The sequence below is a fragment of the Sylvia atricapilla genome, chromosome 5 (assembly GCF_009819655.1).
Source record: "Sylvia atricapilla isolate bSylAtr1 chromosome 5, bSylAtr1.pri, whole genome shotgun sequence".
Taxonomy (NCBI): Eukaryota; Metazoa; Chordata; class Aves; order Passeriformes; family Sylviidae; genus Sylvia; species Sylvia atricapilla.
Genome location: NC_089144.1, coordinates 17,743,385 through 17,764,186, shown reverse-complemented (window position 1 = coordinate 17,764,186; position 20,802 = coordinate 17,743,385). Strand labels below are relative to the sequence as shown.

The window sequence follows — 20,802 nt, the reverse complement described above, 5'->3', positions numbered from 1 at the left end:
GGAAATATTCAACTAACTGCCTATTTGATTCAAAGCAAAACCACATTGATACCTGCTGTTTGACTGGTATTTGCTTAAGAACTGTGGAAAAGTATTTCATCATCCTGTGATGTGCCTGCAACGTTTGTCTTTTTCCCCAAGCACAGAATAGAAATATTTAACTATGTCAGCGTTTTCTCCCTCCGCTGTCAGCTTCAAAAAAATCACATAATCTTGCAGCATGATTTTCAAGGTTCCTTCATTCTAATTGAAAAAAATATGAATATTCACAGCCACATTTCTATTACACTTTACTGAATGGGCTACATCCTTTTGTCGCTGCATCCTTTTGCCCTCCTTGCAGCATTAAAGGTCATTTAAAAATATTTTTCTCCCAAATTGGGTTTTATAAATATGCATAAGCCTAACCATACAGGCCTCAAAGAACACAAGTGGCCCCTCTGCAAGAACTGTGAATATCATAAAATCCCTGACCAACTGGGCTGTGAGAATTGATTCAGTTCTGAAATCCAGTTCCACCAGTTCCAAAGCCAAATACCATGGTTTTATTTGGACAAAAAATACTCTTTGATTTCTTCATTGTGAAGGCAACAGGAGACAACTAAGCCTACAAAACTTGCCAGTACCCCAGGCCTGCAGTCACACAAAGTTTACAGAATCACAGAAAAGTTGAGATTGGAAGGGATATTTAAAGGTCATCTGGTGCAAGCCTCTGCCATGGGCAGGGACACCTTCCACTATTCCAGGCTGATCAGAGCTCCATCCAACCTGTCCTTGGATACATCCACAGGTGGAGCGTCCACAACTTCCTGCACAACCTGTTGTAGGTACCATGCTCAGAACAGCAAAGAACATCCTCCTAATACCTAATCTAAACCTACACGCTCTTGCTTTGAAGCCATTCCTCCTTGTGTCACTACACGCTCTTGTAAAAAAATCCATGTCACTACATGCTCTTGTAAAAAATCTGTCTCCATCTTTTCTTGCACACTCCCTTCAGGCACTAGAAGGCTACAGTTAAGTCACCCGGAAGCCTTATCTTCTGCAGGCTGAACAATCCCAATTCTCACAGCCTTTCCTCATGGGAATGGTGCTCCCTCTCTCTAATCCTCTTGGTGGCCTCCTCTGGATTCACTCTAACAGGTCGGTGTTCCTCCTGTGCTGAGGACCCCAGAGCTGGATGCAGCCCTGCAGGTGGGGTCTCACCGGAGTAGAGCTGGAAAGAACCTCTGGAGATGATCCAGTCCAACCCCGCTGCCAAGGCAGGGTCACCTGGAGCAGGTGGCACATGAGCATATCCAGGTGGGTTGTGAATATCTCCAGAGGAGACTCCACAACATCCCTGAGCAGCCTGTCACAGTGCTCTGCCACTCTCCACAAGAAGTTCTTCTTCGTGTTGAGGTGGAACTTCTTGAGTTTTATTTTATGGCCATTTCTTCTGGTCCTGTCAGTGGGCACTACTGAAAAGAGTCTGGCACCAGCTTCTTGGCACCCACCTTTGAGACATTTGTATGCATTCATGAAATCTCCCAGTCTCCTCCAGACTGCTCAGGCCCAGCTCCCGCAGTCTCTCCTCACAGGAGAGATGCTCCGGAGGCCTCCTCATCTCCGTGGCTCAGTCGGACCCTCTGCAGTAGCCGCTTGTCTCCCCTGAAGTGAGGAGGCCAGAAGAGGGCGCGGCACTCCCCATGGGCTCGCTGGGGCCCGGAACGCCGAGCGCCGGCCGGTCCGGTCGGGCGCCGCAGGAGCCCCGCGGGCCCCCGCTGCGGGCGCCGCCCCCGGGGCTGGGGCGGGTCCGGGGGCGGCGGCGGCGGGGGCAGCGCGGCCATGGCCATGGCGGCCCTGGCGGGGGCTCGGGCCGTGCGCTGCGCGGTCTGCCGGGACGGCCCCAGGCGCTGGTACCGCACCGAGCGCGGCGTCTACGGATACAAACCGCGGAAGGCGGCGGGCGGGCGGGCGGAGGAGCAGCGCGGCGCCGGCAGGGCAGGTCGGACACCCCGGCGGAGGGAGCGCGGCGGGGGCTGCCCCGGAGGGGGCCCGGGCGCGGAGCGGGCGCGCTGAGGTGTCGTGTGTGTTGTTCCCGGCGGGACAGAGCGCGGAGCGGACCCGCTCCGAGAGCTCTTGGCTGAGGTGTCTGCAAGCCTCGGGTGCCTGGCTCCGTTCCAGGGGCTGAAGCTGTTGTGAGAGCACCGACTGCTGAAGTTTCCTCAGCGATGGGCTCTCGGAGAGTTCTGCTGCTCATGGAAGTATCTCTGCCACGCGCCTGTCATTTTCGTTTTATATCATGGTGCTTGAACTAGCCGAAGTGAGAGTGGTGAGGCAGTGAACAGGTTGTCCAGCGAGGTTGTGGATCCCCCACCCTGACGGTGTTCAAAGCCAGATGGGATAAACTTTGAGCAGCTTTGGTTTAGTGGGAGGCGTCCCTACCCACGGTAGGGAGGTTGGGACGGGATGCTCTATAAGGTCTCTTCAAACCCTTTAACACTCTAGGATTCCATGATTAAGCACAGGTGACTCTCCTGTAGCAATCGTGTGTTGCTTTTAGCTCCGTTTTACAGGGTAGAAATGTGATTCCAAGCAGAAAACTCTAGGTAGGAATGTGGTCCTTGCATTAACTTTACTCCGGCGACTCTGGTAGGAATGAAACACTTTGCCTCGAAGCCGGAGTGAAATCAGTTTGTAGCTCCTGGACACCGAGGCCAGTCACAAAGTAGCCTCCTTGTTAATGATTAACTTATTTTTATGTAACATTTTAAATATTGCTTTTAAAGGCCTCCTTGCTGAGAGCACTGTGGGCAGTGTTATCCTTATGTCTCAGTTATGTCCCTCTGTTGTAGAATCCAGTAGAGAAAATGCCCTCTTTTGAATGGGCTGACTCTGTGATTGTAATGGCTGGAGCAGTGCTGGCAATAGAAATACAAGTGTCAGAGAAATAACCTTGTGGTATGGTCTGAGAATTGCATTGTTGTGGAAAACAGAAGCCTTCAGACCTGACTACTGCCAGTGCTGCATTTTTACCAGGATGAAAACCCCTTCTACATTAGGAATGCTTTATAAGCTGGCTCATGCCATTAATTTGTAGCAGGTTGTGCTTGCAGTATATCTTATTGTTTGCAGTTTTTCAGCCTGGTCTGTTGCTGTGCTCAGTAACAGTAGCATGTGTGACCTCTCAGCTGGTCAAATTCTGCTTGTGGATAATTTTTACCACGTTTGGCTCGGCACATGCTCTTGGCGCCTGTAGACAGACTTTGGTTTTTTTTGAAGTCATGGGAGCTGAATTATTTGTAAGACCCAATCCTCCCGTCATTCCAGCAAGGAAGAAGGAAGTGACAGGATTGAGTTGGTTTAGGAAATAAGACTATACACTGGTAATGTGCTGATCTTGACTTGGATGTACCTGTTTGTAGTGGTTTTTGTTTGCCACTGTTGTGAAGAGATTCAAAGCACAATGAAGTAGCTTTGCGTATGTTTACAGAAGCCTAACCTATGAGGGGAACTGTGGGGCAAATCTAGAATGTACTTGCTTTAAAACTGGGTGGGGGAGCAGATTTAGCAGTTTGCTGATGGGAGCTGTTGTGAGATAATAAGATAAAAACAACTGCACAGAAAAGCTCCCTTTCCAGCCAGAACCTTTATGGTTGCCAGCAGACAAAACATTCCTGTGTTGATACTGTAAGTGAATTTAATCTGAGCATGTGTGTGATACTGTTCTGCTTTCTTTTTGGTTTTAGTTGACCATGCTCTTGCTCGTTTAATAACTGCCTATGCTGAACATGGCCACAAAGCAGCCAAAATAAACCCTCTGTTTGCCGGCCGAGCTGTTATGAACATGGTGCCTGAAATCCAACAGCTGGCTGAAGTTCTTCAGGGTCCTCTCGTTACTACAGGTGAGTCCACAGCCTTATCACAGTAAATTCTGTTCATGGGTAATTTATTGAGGGGCTGTGGCGTCTGTGGAAGAGTCAGATACTGAGTGGTGGCTCAATCAGTGATGAAAACTGTCGGACAGAAAATTGTCAACTTCAGCATACATGTCTGTTGTAGAAGTCATAGCGCAGTGAGAGGCTGCCTTTTAGCATCTTCAGAAACCATGAAAATTTGTACTTGTTCTTACAGCTACTGAGGTTAAACATTAATTTCTTGTGTTACTGTAACATTCTATGATTTACCATAATACTTAACACTGTCGTGAAGGTTTGAAAGTACAGGGGCAGAAGTCAAGAATTGTCTTTTCTTGGCTCTCTTAGAGCCTTGCTGCAGCCTTAAATAAAGGAGGGGGGGGGGGTCTCTCTCATTGCTTTATTTTCTCCAAAACAGGTCTTAGTGCTTCCCCCTCCTCCCCTAAAGTCACTAATAACATTTATTTTCCACCAGGACTTATAAACATGGGAAAAGAGGAGGCTTCTGTAGAGGATGTGATGGCTTATCTTGACCATATATACTGCGGGCATATTTCCATAGAAACAAGCCAGCTTCCAACTTTGGAGGAGAGAGAATGGTTTGCTAAAAGGTTTGAAGAGCTAAAGCAAGAAGCATTTACACCTGAAGAGAAAAAGCACTTGTGCAAACTGATGCTGGAATCCCAGGTACTTTGCTCCCTGTTACTGGATTGTAATAGTCATGGAGTCTGTCATGGGTCCTTTACTATTCTGGACATGATTCATGCAGAAAAGGAACAGTCACTGTCCTGAAAAGCTTTGACAGTGTGCAGGAGGAAGAAGTACAAGGTTTTGCCTGAAGCAGTGCAATGCAGGAAATCTCATTGGAGTTTGTTGCTGAATTTATTTACCAGCCATTACTGAAATAATAATGCTAGAAACCCGTGAATAATCCGTCTTCAAAAGTGAGATACTCTTAGATTAGCGATCTGACAGCTTATATTAAATGTTACTGATGGGAGCACAATGTTGAGTAGAGCATTGTGAAATCTTGTGCTCTGGCTTAGCTGTTCTGTGTTTTCCTCTCACCCTCATGCTGATCTGTTTTACTATCCTTAAAGTATGCTGTCCCTCAGGGTTTTGGAAGAACAAACCAGAGTTGGACTGAGGTGTTATCATATAGCACTGGCAGATACGGTGCTTTTCAGCAAGGAACCTTTGTTCAATGCCTTCTATAAGGAAGTAAAATATTTATGCACTTTTGAAATGTATAGAGAAAATTTATTCCAATATTTCTGTACTGTGAAAAGTTTTAATTTTTTCCCCTTTTCTTCCCATGTTATCCAGAAGGATTGAAAGGTAGAAGAGCAGGATCTGTGAAGGTTGGAAAGGTAGAAGAGCAGGATCTGTGAAAGTGTCCCTGTTTCCAGTTTTCCAAGTGGAAGGAGTGTTAAATGCAATATTTGCCAATGACTAAATGGAAGTATATGGCCCACTTTTTATTTTTTTCCTCCTCTTTGGCAGTTAGAGGAATTTGATGGTGACACAGGAGGTTGATATTGAGACCCTGATGTGCTCTACTTTAATTTCAGTATGACCAGAACTATACAAAGAGTATAGAATTTAACCCTGACAGAAAAAAAAACTGCTTTTATATGTGATTAGTTTTGTGTAAATTATTCCTTAGAACTGAATATTGCTCAACTAGCAGTTAGGTCAGATCTTTGGGTGTGGCTTAGTCTTCCCTTCTCAGTTACAGACTTCATTTAGTTTCTATCTTCAGTTGCAAAAACTAAAGAAATTTCCAGTGCTTCCAAAACTTGATTAGAGCTTTCTAGGAGGAGGTGAATGGAGTGAAATGAGAAGAAAATGAAGTAAATATAGATTAATTTATTTTTCTACTCTCAAGCATTATACCTATGTAATAAGGACTGTGCCTAATGTAAATCAAAATGAAACTGCTTTTCTAGCACTTTGTATCTCAAGATCATTATGGCTTGTTCTGTAAAAGAACACCATTCCTAAATTTCTACCTAAAACAGATAAACTACCAGGGAATATATAAATTAGTCTGGTGTTACGGTTCTTCTTGAAGCACCTTGCATGTGAGACAGAGAAAGTTTGGTCCTCAATGCAACATTTTTCTTCTTAGAAGAGATAAGTACTTATTTTTTATAGTCATCATAGCTTCTGGTCTCAGACTCTGTGGGTGGAGAGTGAGCTGAGACTTTCCAGGGGTATGTTTCGATTTGTATGCCTCAAGGGTATAAATATAAATTATATTTAAATTTTATAAACGGAAGGCTGCTGCTTAAAATAGCCTAATACTGAAGCTGTCCTGTTTTTAACAGGAGTTTGATCACTTCTTGGCCACCAAGTTTGCCACAGTGAAGCGATATGGTGGTGAGGGAGCAGAGAGCATGATGGGCTTCTTCCACGAGCTGTTCAAGATGTGCGCCTACAGCGGCGTCACGGATATCATCATCGGAATGCCTCATCGGGGAAGGCTTAATCTGCTTGCTGGCTTGCTTCAGCTTCCTCCTGAGGTGAGAGATTTCTAATCTCAGGGGCAGTTGTCTGGTTTATTTGCAGTAAAATAAACCCCCGAAAGTTGGCCATGTTGTACATGCTGGAGCAATAAAATATTACCTGTGTGAGAGTGCTCTCCCTTCCTATCAACACTTGAGTGAACTGTCTGCAGGAGACTGTTAAAAGAACTCTAATGACAGGTTTTATGTGCTGTTACTTAGAAGCATCGTTGCACTTTCAGGAGTGGGAGAGTGTTTTTCTTTCAACATGTCAGTGAATCAGAAAAGGGCTTTAACCAAATCTCTTTCCACACAGCTCATGTTCCGCAAGATGCGTGGTTTGAGTGAGTTTCCAGAGAATTCTGCAGCCATTGGGGACGTTCTCTCCCACCTGACATCTTCTGTAGATCTGGACTTTGGCTCCCACCGACCTGTGCATGTCACCTTGCTCCCCAACCCCTCACACTTAGAAGCCATCAACCCAGTGGCTGTGGGCAAGACACGAGCCAGGCAACAGACACTGCTCGATGGTGATTACTCCCCAGAGAGTTCTGCACAGCCTGGGGACAAAGTTATTTGCCTGCAGGTATTTCGCTCACATGCTGTAATTTATATTTGTAAGACTTGCTGGGCTAGAATATGAACAGGAGTCTACATAGAAATATCAAACAAAACTGAGTTAATGTATGATGTCAAGAACTGGGATCTTCTTTATGGGGAAAGGGGAGGTCAGGGAAGATTTCCAGGTGGCATTTGTGATGAGGCTGACATTTAAATAATGAAACTTCTAAGATTTCTGAATAACTGATTCTGATACCTCTCTTTATTTTAATAATATTTTGCATTGAGGGCCATGTGTGCCTTTCCTCACTTTTGCATTTAAACTGCCACTGGAAGCCTTCTTTCAAATTAATGGGTTTGGAGAAGAGATATCAACAAGGCTGCAAAATGTTCAGGAGGATTTAGAATTTTGTCATTTTGTCATGGTACTGCTGAAGACTTGCTGGAATTAGTTTTTACTCCTTGAACTGACTTGTATAGCTGTAGAAGCAATCTTAAATAGTTCCTTCATAAATTTTCTTCTCTTGGATTGACTTTAACTTGGAAAAACAAGTGAGTTGAACTTGCAACATTTTAAAGCCAGGAGTAAAAACAAATTGGGCAGAAATGTTCTGTAAAGTATAACAAACATAGAGGAAGTTACATGTAGGAGTGAAAATGTATTTTAGTTAAAAAAATGTTTTGCTTTCTTCTGGAAGAGAGCAGATATTGTGAAAAAGCAGACATGAGAATACAAAAGATTCTAGGCAAGTTGCAGTTCTTAGTTTTTTATTTTAAAAAAGTCTTTAGAGCTTGCAAGTGCAGCCAGTTTTTGCTGCCCAGAGTGTCTCAATCTTTCAGTGTAGTTATGTCTTAGTTTGAGAAGATACTGTTGTTTCTTTCTCATGATGGTAAATCTTCACCATATAGTAATGAAAGTACTGTAACTCTTAAAATAAAGATTCTTCAAGTTAAAAGGATTCTCCCTGTCCAAGAAAAATTGCACTTTTTAGGTTTTGTGGGGGTAAGTGTCAGGGAGAATTGCATAGCAGAGAAGAGAAACATTTGACTTTGTGCTAAACACCTCCATGTTAGTAAACTGATTCAAAGAATTCCTAAAAGGAAGAAAATGTGTCATGTAACCTGACTGTCCTTACTTGTGATTGTCATTAAGAGGTACACAAGTGAGACTGAAAACAGGCAAAATTTTAGTTGTAATTGTTAACTGCTCTCATTCAGCTAATTGAAAAGAAAGAGATGAAAGCAGTCACCTTGTGTTTCAGAATCTTGGTTTTGGGAGTTTGTCTTTGAACTTTCTGTTTTTACAGTGCTTTCTCTTGAGAAATATAAGTGTAGACACTCTGAACTCTGAATTGAGGTTTATTTTATTTATTTTTTCTCTTCTTCCACAAGCCTCAGTACTAGAGCTTGAAGGGAGAATGAGTAAAGATCAGTTAAGGTGCTATTGTCAGTGGTGAGCTTCATTGTCCAGGGTCTGAAGGTCTTCTATTCTGGAACTTCAGTGTGCTCAGAATTTACAAGGTTTATAAAACTCTTCTTGGTTAGCTATCATGGACATCTCTGCAGTATTTAATTGTCCATCTCTGCTGGAGAGTGGTTTGTTTTTCACCTTCTCACATACCTTAATTCCACTTCCTGGACATCAGGCAACTACTGATCTTTATGACTGGAAATGAAATCTGAGAGTAAGATCTCCCAGAAATAAATTCCACCCTCAGGGTCACTGTTTTGTGAATTAAACTTGACGATGATGAGTCCTCTGGGGTTTGAGATGCGTAGGAGCAGTCTTGTGTAGTTGAATAGTCACACTGTCTTTAGGCTTTAATGCTTTGGGATGTGCTAAAGGCCATAAAGTTTTTTCAGATGTATTAGGGTCTTCACTCAAATGCTATCACTGAGATATGTAGCCTTCTTAGGCAGCAGAAGAAACCAGGAGGGAAAAGTGAAAACCCAACACTTCAGGAACAAGTGTAGCATGGTAAGGGATAGAGTGGGCATGCTGGCTTGTCTCTCTTGCAGTAGTTACCTTTATTTTGTTGTGATACCTCTTAAATATCTGTATTTGAATGGTATAAAACCCAGTGCTGCTGTTTCACTGGTTGACTGCACCTCTGTTATCTTGCTGTACTTGCAGAAGTCTTTTAAGGCTTGATGCCACTATTCCATAACTAGAAGGTAGAGCTGACATCTGGTTTCAATAAGGAAGTACATCAATCTCTGTAGTGACTTTGATATGCAAATGATCGAGTCTGCATTCTGAGGATGCTGTGGTCATATTCACAATGGAGAACTGTCTCCAATTTCAAAACATTGAAATGTTAGATGATATTCACTCCAGTACCTGTAGCCTTTTTTTGAAACCTGGGCTGGATATCACAGTATTCTCTCTTCCCCTTCCCATCTGTTTTTTTTTTTTTTTTTTTATTGGCAACATTTATTTGCTATTGCTATTCTGAAATGTAACTAAGAACTTAGGTTTTATTTCCTTCTGAAAGTTTTTCTTTGTTTTTGAGTGCTTCCATTCGGTTCATTTTCCACTTGTTTTTCTGTTCTTGTCTGTTTGGTAAGGTGGAAATGGGCACAAGTCCCAGTTCAGCAGCATTCAGCTTCACCAAAGGTGTAGTGAACGCTGTGCTGAGTGGCTCCCTTTGTTCAGGGGTCAGTGGATTGCCTCTGACTGCTGCAGCTTTGCCACAGCTAGGAAACTTGCAGTCACCTGGACACTGGTGGGTCAGTTTTAAGAGATTATAGGTCAGTTTTAGGTAGGGATTACACCAGGCGTTCTTGTACATGCATTGGCTGATGTGACCTTGTGTTAGTGATAAGGCTACATAAACTGTCAAGTCGTGGGAAGAGTATTCTGAGAGGGCTTGAGAAGTGGGTCCACCTGGAGCTTTATCTGTTCCATGTACCAAATTTAGAAGGCCTTACTTAATGAGTTACGGTTTTGATTTTGCTGTTCCTCCAATGTTTCTTAATAAGAGACTTTTCCATCTTCTTCCCTGATGTAGGTCCATGGCGATGCTGCTTTCTCTGGACAAGGGATTGTTCCTGAAACACTGACGCTCTCTAATCTACCACATTTCAGAGTTGGTGGGAGCATCCATTTGATTGTTAATAACCAGCTGGGCTATACCACTCCTCCAGAGCGAGGAAGGTCGTCTCTGTACTGCAGTGACATTGGTAGGTAGGGTTGAATCACAAGGCAGATTGCCTGTTGTGTCAGAAAGGATTTTTAACTCCAGTGTAAACTGTGCAATGGACTTTTTATAGCAACTGCCTGTCAGCTCTAGGGAGAGATTATTATAATTCTAGTTTCATGGTAGAATAGGAATTAAAATTATTATTATTATTAGTATTCCCTCCTACTAGCAACAATTCAGATGCTAAAAATATGCCCTCCCCTATCTGCTCTATGGCAAAGACTAAACATCAAGGGAAAATCTTGTCATATTTTTACAGGATGTGATAAAATAATTGCAAGATTTCTGTGAAGTCTTTATAACTCAGTTTCTGTCATATTATTGACAGTTTTAAAAAGGTATTGCAATAAAGTATATAACAGATCTATTTTAGATATATCTTGTTAAATATCATGAAAATCATCCCAGTGTGTTTTCTGAGCAAGATTTTTAGTCAGATACTCTTCCATTTTTGGTGGTTTGTTTGTTGTCATGTGAGCCTGATGAGCTTTCAGTTTAAAGATGAAGCTCAAGACCCTTCTATGCCAGAACTAGAAGCTTAGTTTTGGACTGATCTTTCATTGTGATAAACAGATGTATTATCAGTAAGATCAGAGACATAGTAGTTAGTTATTTTGAATATGTTTCCTATAAGTAAAAATATACTTTTGTATACTTTTGATATAACATCAAGCATTTGTCTTATGCTTTCATCAACCAATCAAGTAGATTCATTAGATCTGCTAAGGTAGATAGCATATGTTATTACTGTTTTCCCTGGGCTGGTTTTGTGTTATGGATTGTTTTTGTTTGGTTTGGTTTTTTGCCTCCATCCATAAGTTGTCCTTTCCTCTTACCTGTCAGTAAGGATGGGCTGTTATATAGCTGAGCTTTAGAATTTTGCTAGGGAGGGAAACCTGACACGAGCCAGGAATGGCTGAAGTATCTTAGTTTCCCAGAATTTGGACAAATAAAGTACAAAGGGAGCTTGAAGCCAAATTGTCATACAGGAGAGAGTGTTAAGATACTGAAATTTTACAGTGTTCTCTTCATTAAAGAGGTTTTCCTGCCTGGAGGAGCAGGGGACAGAATGATACTCCTTCCTAATAAGGGAGAAAGTTGCTTTTGGCTTGTATGAATTCATAGGAGTGATAGCTTAGGATAAGAAGGAAATAAAACTCAATTTCTATTTGAAAGAGAAGCAACCAAGTAGTTCTCTCCCAGTTCCTGTACACTACCAGATTAATATGATGCAGGAACAGTGTCTAAAAAGTCCTCAGGGTACAAAGTGCTTGTAAAGAAGTTGTGCTCAGACTGACAAATACAAAGGGTTGGGCTAATTGCATGTTCTCTCAGGCAAGACTCCTCTACTTACCCCAGCGCTCATCACAAAGAACATATTTTTTTGATTTGTTTTTATTATACTTACTTCACATGGATTATCTGTAGTTTCAGCAGAGCAGGTGTGTGTCTGCTTTCTTTAGAAAGGGTAGAGTGTGATTGCTGTTGTGTTTTGAATGCCTGGGCAGGTAAAATCATTGGGTGTGCAGTTATCCATGTGAACGGGGATGACCCTGAGGAAGTTGTCCGTGCCACACGACTGGCTGTGGAGTACCAGCGCCAGTTCCGCAGGGATGTCATCGTGGACTTGCTGTGCTACAGGCAGTGGGGCCACAATGAGCTTGATGAGCCCTTCTTCACCAACCCCAGCATGTACAAAATCATCAGGTAAGGGGTGCACCACCAAAATATGTCTGCACCACCTGAAGTCTTGCTGCTGCAACAGAGGTTTCTGTGTGAGATCCTTTGACATATCCACAGGTCTTTACATAAGGTGCAGCTACACTGTCAGCAGCCCTTGACTACAGTGTGAGTCTGATAATAGGATGTTAATGAGCAATCATTACTGTTGGCTCTTGAATGTGTGGCTTGGTGCTTTTTGAAGAACAATCTTGGACGTAGCTCTTGGATTTCAAATTCATGACCACTGGTATTCAGAGGGCAAAGTTTCCTTCTGTGTGCCAAGGGGAAGCGTGCATGATGTGGGAGAATGGGCAGGAAGCCAGCGTGATGTTTGTCCTGTCTGCCTCGTTCTGCTGCTTCCAGTGGGGACTCATCTTTATAAGCATTTAAAGATTTCATCCTTGTCCCCAAAGAAAAACACATAAAATTCACTTGCCAGTGAGTTCTGGTATTTTAGGTGAAGCATTTATGGAATGGTTGCCTTGATTCTCTCCAACGCAGAAATTCTACTGTGAATTTCTCTGAAGAAAATATGCATGGTAGCACAGAGGGGGTTTTGACTTATTTAAACCTGTAACTGCCAATTATAGCACTTTTTATTTTACTTTTTTAATAAAGAACTATAAAACACACCTCTAAGAGAACTAATACCTTTCTGAAAAAGCCAGGAAAGTGAACTTCATGCAAATAAGTGCAATGCACCAGGACACCATTTATGAGTTTTCCATGGTACTTGACTGTAGAAGGTGGTATTTCCTCGTTCTCCTGTGACACTGTTTTTAGGTTTAAATCTGTGTGGTTTGATTCCTCCCTGGCAGATCCCGTAAGAGTATCCCGGACACGTACGCAGAGCACCTCACGGCTGCTGGGCTCATGACCGAGGCTGAAGTGTCTGAGATAAAGACCACGTGCTATTCGAAGCTGAACAATCACCTTGCCAACATGACTTCATACAGCCCACCTCCTACCAACCTGCAGGCTCACTGGGAAGGCTTCGTGGAGCCTTCTGCCAGCATCACCACCTGGGACACGGGGATGCCTGTGCCTCTCCTGCAGTTCATTGGAGCCAAGTCTGTGGAGGTGCCCGAAGAGCTCCAGATGCACAGCCATCTCCTGAAGACCTATGCACAGGTGAGCACAGCATCATGGTACTTCTGATCCCATGGCTCAAAGGTACAGCCTGTTACAAGAAAGTCTAAACACAGCAGGCTTGCCAGTTAGAGAATAGCATGGTATTCTCTAGGAAAAACAGGTCACTCTGTTTCAAGGCTGAGATGATGCCATTTTTCCTCCAGTTTTGGAGAAAGACTTCTTCCTCCAGGTCTGACCATGTACTTTAGTTTGTTATTGCAACAACATTTTATTGCAATGAAGAGAAAAGCTTATAGAGAATACAGTTTATTATTCTTACAAATAGAAGGAAACTATTATGATAGCTTACTAACATTTATATAGTTGGTAATTAGAATGAGTACTTTGTGAAGGAATGACTCAGGAACCTGGCAATAGTGTACACAGTTTCTAAAGACAGTAGTGAGTGTTTAATGACATATATATATTTATAAACACTAGACAACATGTGGCCAAGTTTGATGGTCAGGGTTTGATAGCTCCTAAGTTGGTGTTTGGTTTGGATCAGTTTGGGCTTTGTGAATATTTCCCTTTGATGGATGATGAGTGTGTACAGGTGTCTGCTTGGCAGCCAGAGAGAGGTTGGGAGTTGAGTATTTCAAAAGACTGATGTTTTTGTCTTCCCAGCCCAAGGCAAGAACTCCAATAGCTCAGTTTGATCATTTGTCTGCAGTTTTGCAGGCCAGAACAGGGAAGAGTTCTGGAGACTGAAATACTTACACCTGGTATCTTCCATCACTGCTAACCAGACAGACCAGAAGTCAGTCAAGACTACACTCTGTGCTGTGCCAAAATTTTTTGTATTTTCAGACTAAGATTAATTCATCAGTCCACAGTTTGTTGACTGGCAGGTGAACACATGGATCACCTACGGTTCTGTGGTCCTCAGGCAGCCTTCTTCAGAATGTGCTGAAATAAGACTTTGTATTCTAATCCAGCCTAAGCTGGCTGCAGGAATATAGCATTTCTCTCCACAGTGTGTTGGTTTTTTCCTAGCTTCTAATATTAGTCTGTTCCACCAAAAGAGATACAGATGGGAAAAGACTAAATAGTAATTTTTTCTTGTTATTTATTTGCTTAGTCAAGAGTTCAAAAAATGGAGGAAGGAAAAAAGCTGGACTGGGCAACAGCTGAAACTTTAGCATTTGGTTCTCTGCTGAGCCAAGGTAAGAGGCAACTAGACAGCAAGCAGCAAAATTTTTGCTTTAATGTCAGTAAAGGATAACATTAGATTTCTTAGGTGTTTCTAAGTAAAAAGATTGCTATGATGTATAAATTTGACAATTTGTATGGTCTAAGAGAAGGTAAATATGAATCCTATGTGTCGCTAATATTTGTAGATTGAGTCTTAAATATCTTCAAAGAACTGTGGCTGCCTCTCACTCCCCAAAAACATTTGTGCATAGAACTGAGCACGAGTAGTGCAGCTGACATCAGTGGAGCTCCCAAGTACTTTGCATGCTTTATGCTGTTATTTCTTCTCCCTCTTTGCTAACCTAAATTCACATCTCCATTTACATATGATACAGAATGCACATTTTTTTGCAGTTTCCTTCAGCAAATTGAACCATTTTACCCAAAATAATGTCAAAGCATCTGTGAACTTGAGAGTTGAAACTGTTGCTGGTTAAGAACTGCATCTCAGATTTGATGTTGCTGATAAGGGAAAATCCAAAAAGAGATAAAACAAGAGATAGAATTATTTCCTGCATGTTCTCTTTTTACATGACTTGCTGATCTGGTGTTGTGTTTATTGCTTGGCAAGGGTTTAATATCAGACTAAGTGGACAAGATGTTGGCAGAGGAACCTTTAGCCAGCGACACGCGATGTTGGTTTGCCAAGAGACAGATGATACCTACATTCCTCTGAATCACATGTCCCCAGACCAGAAGGGTTTCCTAGAGGTAGGTTCTGTGGCCCACAAGACAACCTTCTTCAAATTGTGCTAAAACAACACATTTTTTAAAGTTGCTAAGACATATGTAGGCATAGTGTATGTTGTGGCACACCCTAGATATAGAGACATAAAAACTGTCAGGGCATCTCTTACTTTTTGTTACAAATTACAGCTTTAACAAGGGGGTTTGCTTTTCCTTGAGAGATCAAATACTATTCTTTTCTCCTTCAGTGCCTTCATTCAAAAGCAAAAAATCAGTGCCTATCAATTGCCTTTAGCAGTGTGTGTCCTCAGCACTGATTGCCTGGTTCCAATGCTTCTTAACCCTTGATTGTCTTCTTCCTCATTCACCCCTCCAAACAATTTCCTTTCGTTAGGTGAGTAACAGTCCCTTGTCTGAAGAAGCTGTGCTTGGTTTTGAGTATGGAATGAGTATTGAGAGCCCTAAGTTACTGCCAATTTGGGAAGCTCAGTTTGGAGACTTCTTTAATGGAGCCCAGATAATATTTGATACTTTCATCTCTGGAGGTGAGTGTACAAGGAACTAAAATATTTAAGAATTAATCATTTGTATTATGCAAATTTTTGGAAAATCCTTCCTCTTTCAAGTGAAAGGGCAACATGTTGTGCAAAGAATTCTGTTTTCTTAAGGAGTTCTATGAGCTTGCCTGGTGCTCCTGACTTCCGTGCAGCTTTTCTCTGAAGACAGTACATCTAAATAAAAGACTACTTGGCAGAGTACAGGCATTAAAAAAGGACAATTAATTATACTAATGGTCTTTCTTCCTCCATATGTATTTTACTGTGTGTATATATGATTGATAGCTTTATAGGCTGTACCTTTCCTTCTTGAAGCATCTGAAAAATTCCTGAAGCAATAGAGAAGGAAAATAGTGATTATTTAAAAGAAACAAACAAAAAAAACCCACAACAACACATTACTAAGTTTGTCTCTAATGTGTTTTCTGAGTGCTCAGATATAAAACCTCTGTATCATAGATGGAAATTCAGAGGCCCTCTTATCCTACTCACGTGTATTTGAAGCTGGGATGAATTACCTTCTGGATTTGACTATAAGCTCTTGTATAGTGCAGGAGGTTTGGCAGAGCTCAGGTGAACGAGCACTGCTGATTTAGCCAGGACTGGCCCACAGGATAATGCTGGGATCACACCTGCAGAGATGAAGTTTTAAAATTTCACTGTGTTATGTGCTCCGTGTGGAGACTTAAGTCTTCTGGGAGCCCAGAGGTACCTGATGATTTCAGGAACTTCAGATCACCTTACATGTGCTATTTCACTGTAGTGAACCTCAGGGCAAAATGCCAGCAGCATGTTTCAGGCTTGTATTTGACGATGTGGAAATTGGCCATTCTTTTTCCTGAGTATTTTGTCAAAGTAATGTGTTCTGTGGAAATCATCCTTTCCTTCCTCCTCATTCTGTGTTTCTAGGTGAGGCTAAATGGCTTCTGCAGAGTGGGATAGTAATTCTCCTTCCCCATGGCTATGATGGCGCAGGCCCTGAGCACTCGTCCTGCCGGATGGAACGGTTCTTGCAGGTACCCACCACACCTCTCAGGGCCACACATCCCCAGCGCAGCACTGGCACTGGCAGTCAGTGCTCTGGGAGCTGTGCTGCAACGTGCTCAAAGGAGGCAAACACAATCTTACCAGTTAAATGTTAAACCCATTTCTTCTCTGAAGTTGTTCCTCTTTTGAATTGGAATATTTATTAATCTGTTCCTGTACAGGTCAGTGTGCCTTGTATGCCTGGGTTCTTTCTCGCATATTGGTCTCACTGCTTGCTTTTGACAAGGTATTGCTGTGTTCCCCCTCTACAGATGTGTGACAGCTCAGAAGAGGGAGTTGATGGCGACCAGGTCAACATGTCAGTTGTGCATCCCACCACCCCAGCACAGTATTTCCATTTACTGCGGCGGCAGATGGTCCGGAACTTCAGGAAACCTCTCATTGTTGCTTCTCCCAAAGTGTTACTCAGGCTCCCAGTAAGCTGAAAAATGTTCTTCTCCTTTTTTTTTTTTTTTTTTTTTCTCTTTATCCTCCTTATCCTCCTTTGTGTTCTCTTCCCCTTTTTTTTTTTTTTTCTTCTTTTTTTGGTTTTTTTTTTGGGTTTGTTTTTTTTTTTTTTTTTCCCTGTGTTCTCTGATTGCTGTTTTGGGTAAAATCAGTGGAATTTTGCCTATCTGGGGCCAAATAGGTTGAGGATTAAAGCTGGGTGGAGGTGACCTAGAAGTAGGGTTCACTCCTGGCATGATGGTGTTCTTGGGAAGCTTATCATCCCACTTTTCACTGGGAACAGGAATATGAGGGAGAGGGAAGATTGTGTATTTTGTGCTTACCAAAACCCTGTCTCAGTATTCTTTCTGACTCTGGCCTGAGGGAAAAGCAGTAAGATTTGGTAACTTCCACCTCTTCCCCCATATAGGCTGCTGTATCAAGTTTTGAAGAAATGGCCCCAGGGACAACATTCAAGCCTGTCATTGGTGACTCCTCAGTAGATCCTAAAAGGTAGCTCTGCTTTCTTAGAGAAGCTCAAAAGAAGTGTCCTGTCCCTTTCTCCTACCCAACAGCTCAAATTTGTTGTGATGTGAAAGAAGTGACTTTGAGGGGGAAATGTTTTATGGTGGGTGACTGTGGTTAGTTTTACTTCCTCTCCTTTTCCTCTGGTAATCGTTGGTAGTTACCACATCTCTCTGCAAAACAGTGAAGTGTTTAGGCTGTCACCCGTTGGCCTCACAGGGTGTTTGTGACTGTAGTTACCAACCTAATGGGTCCTATTCTGCACCATGTCCATTAGGTGACAGTCACTGGAACAGCTGTGAATGAATCACAAAATCATAGATTTGTTTAGATTGGAAAAGACCCTTAAGATCATCAAGTCCAATCTTAGCCTAGCACTGACAAGTCCACCACTAAACCATGTCCCAAGTGTCACATCTAGATATTGAAATACCTCCAGGATGGTGACTCCACCACTGCCCCGGGAGGCCTATTCAAGTGCTTGACCCTTTCAGAAGAAATTTTTCCCAACATCCGATCTAAACCTACTTGAAGCTGTTTCCTCTGGTCCTATTGTGTGTTACCTGAGAGAAGAGACAAACTCTCACCTGGTTACAACCTGTCAGGGAGTTGCACAGAGTGAAAAGGCACCTGCTGAGCCTCCTTTTCCCCAGGCTGAGCCCCCTAGCTCCCTCAGCTGCTTCTCACAGGACTTGTGCTCCAGAGTCTTGACCAGCTCAGTTTCCTTCTCTAGACAGGCTCCAGCAAGCACCTTGATGTCTTTCTTGTCATGAGTGGCCCAAAACTGAATCCAGAATTTTTGTTCTGGGGCTGGAATGCCTGAGCTGATGAGGTGGGGCCATAATAAAGCATGTGTATATCTCTCTCCCTTCAGGTATTACAGTAAATCCTGTTCATAAGGACCAATTCAGCCTTATTTTTTTCCCCTTATCTGCTCCTTGCCTCAAATTAGAGCCTCCTTCCTCTTCACTTCCTGACCCCCAATCAAAAGGCTGGAAGTGCTTTAGCATCTTGGGTTTTTTAAGTGGGATGGTGAGGCACAAAGGGTGTAGTTTATCTCATTGGTTTTTCCAGTAAGATTCAGCAGCCAAGACCTTTGTGGTGGCAGGAGGGTGTAGTGTCTCTCCAGCAGGAAGTCCTCTGGAGCAACTTCTCTCCCTCTGGTTTATTTTCTACAGAGAGTGCAGAGAGGACTAGCTTTGACTGGGTGTTTAATTTAATTTTTAATAGTCAAAGCTAAGAGAGATCAATCCCATTATAAGGTAACTTCCCAGAATTTCTGAAGAAACAGGACCTCTGGCATACTTGCCCAAAGGTTAGTTTGCCAACTGTTGGAGGAGAGGGAAGGCAAAGAAGAGAAAAGATGGTTTAGGCAAGCAATTTAGCTTTAAGAAGTTGTCTTTGAAGTTTGACTGGTTTTTTTTGGTTGCAAGTGTGAAGCTCTTCTGCACCAAGTTTCTGTAAAACACTAAGCTTGGAAACATTCTTTTTTCCTTTTTTTTTTTTTTTTTTTAGTGTCACCCAAGTGGTGCTGTGTTCTGGAAAGCATTACTATGCTCTGGTGAAGCAAAGAGAAACACTGGGAGAGAAGCAGCACAGCACAGCTATTCTGAGACTTGAAGAGCTTTGTCCTTTCCCCCTGGAAGCTCTACAACAAGAGTTGAGCAAATACAGCCATGCAAAAGGTCAGCCAGGCTTCTACCTTTGTGTTTCTAGTCTCTTTGAGGTACTGAATTAAATCCATTGCCTACTTTTTAGGATGAAGAGCTGTAATGGCTTTTTCATTCGTTCTCCCCCTCATACATCCAAGTGTTTCTGGAGTGGGATGTTTCAAAAATGTTTATCACTTGTGTTAAAAGAACTCTTTCCTCTGCTATTGTTAGCTTCCAAGAAGCAGCACTGAAAATCAGAACAAACCATTTGAGATATTTTTTGTATTGGTTTTTTCAGTCCAGTCCTTTTAGTAGCTTTTGAAAACAGCAGTAGAAAAGCAGAATATACCCTAATGGTGGGCATATTTTGGGTTTGAATTCAGTTCTGACCTGCAAGAGAATTGAGTCTGGCATGCCTTCATTTCAAAGGTAGTGCCAAGATGAAAAAAATGGAGGTGCTACAAAACAGAAAAAACTGTTCTTCTTTCTCTGCTGAAAAGTTAAAAATGTATGTTTGTTATGTACCCTTATCCTTCCTTTAGTCTTCATTTGGAGTCAGGAAGAACCACAGAACATGGGTCCATGGTCCTTTGTGTCTCCACGGTTTCAAAAGCAGCTGGGCCTTAAGGTAAGATGTCCCCAGGGTGGTTTAGTCTTTGAAATGAAGTTTGAGGTTCTCCTTGAATGCAAAATTCTGTGGTGCTTACAACAAAAACCCTAATCCCGATGCCTAACCAAATGTGTGTTCTAATTTCATCCACTTCTGCTCTTCATAGTACCATTGGTGAAGAGCAGGACTGGAGCTTTATTTTACATGGTGTTCAGTCAAAGTAGACAGGATAATGAAAGATTCCAGGCAGGGGAGTAGGAGGAGAATGCAAAGGTGCCATTTGCTGTGGCAGATCATGCGCTATAGTGTCCTTGGAGCCATGGTCTTTGGGAGATGTGGGATAACTTCCTGCATTACTTCCAGCTGGGACTGCCCAGTTATCTGACAGCAGAGATCACTGTGGCATCAGGACCTCGAGATGTGTTTCTGTCCTTCATTAATCATTTCCCCACAACTCAAATTTCAGCTCCGTCTTGTGAGCAGACCTCCTCTACCAGCCCCAGCAGTTGGCATTGGAACCCTCCACAACAAGCAGCAGGAAGATGTTCTGACCCACACATTTATCTAAGTTTTCAATGGATGGACGGCTCCTGATGCCAGTCATGTTTAGTGCCTCCTCCTGTGAAGAATAAAAGCCAGATCCTTAAGACTCTTAGTTGTCCAAAATGGAAAAAAAAAAGAAAAAAAAAGGTGGAATAAGTTTGGTAATGATGAAGCAATTTTTTTTTTGTTGGGGAATACCTAACAATGACAAGTGCCTGTTACTCCTGATACTTCTTCTCCTCTTATACAATTTTCTACTTAATGTCTTTATGAAGTTGAAAATCCAGTCCAGGGGGCAGATTGCTGAGGTGACTGTGGAATACCTTGTATCTTGACAGATATGCCTTGCACTTGACAGTTTCCTGGGATGGTGCATGTGTGGAAACAGGTTCTGTTTTTTCTGTTTCCACTGAAGTGTTAGTACTGCTTGAGCAAATAAATGCTTCCCCATGCCTGGGAATGAGCCATTCCTATAGCAGAATGTTGTGGATTATCTCTTTTTTCTTTTCTTGAGGGCCAGGAGTGCAATCTGTTGTGG

The 20,802-nt window shown here is 42.6% G+C and overlaps 1 protein-coding gene across 1 annotated transcript; it reads left to right on the top strand.

Annotated features, from left to right (window-relative positions):
• Positions 1-1,827: 1,827 nt before the first annotated feature.
• On the top strand, positions 1,828-20,745 carry DHTKD1 (dehydrogenase E1 and transketolase domain containing 1). The gene is made up of 17 exons (XM_066318816.1): positions 1,828-1,987; positions 3,732-3,887; positions 4,375-4,586; positions 6,230-6,424; positions 6,723-6,992; positions 9,979-10,150; positions 11,679-11,877; positions 12,711-13,023; positions 14,105-14,189; positions 14,789-14,928; positions 15,299-15,449; positions 16,371-16,477; positions 16,760-16,924; positions 17,365-17,447; positions 18,975-19,144; positions 19,654-19,739; positions 20,188-20,745. Exons 1-17 carry the CDS (start codon positions 1,828-1,830, stop codon positions 20,287-20,289), a joined length of 2,766 nt encoding a protein of 921 aa, XP_066174913.1. The 3' UTR covers positions 20,290-20,745.
• Positions 20,746-20,802: the final 57 nt, after the last annotated feature.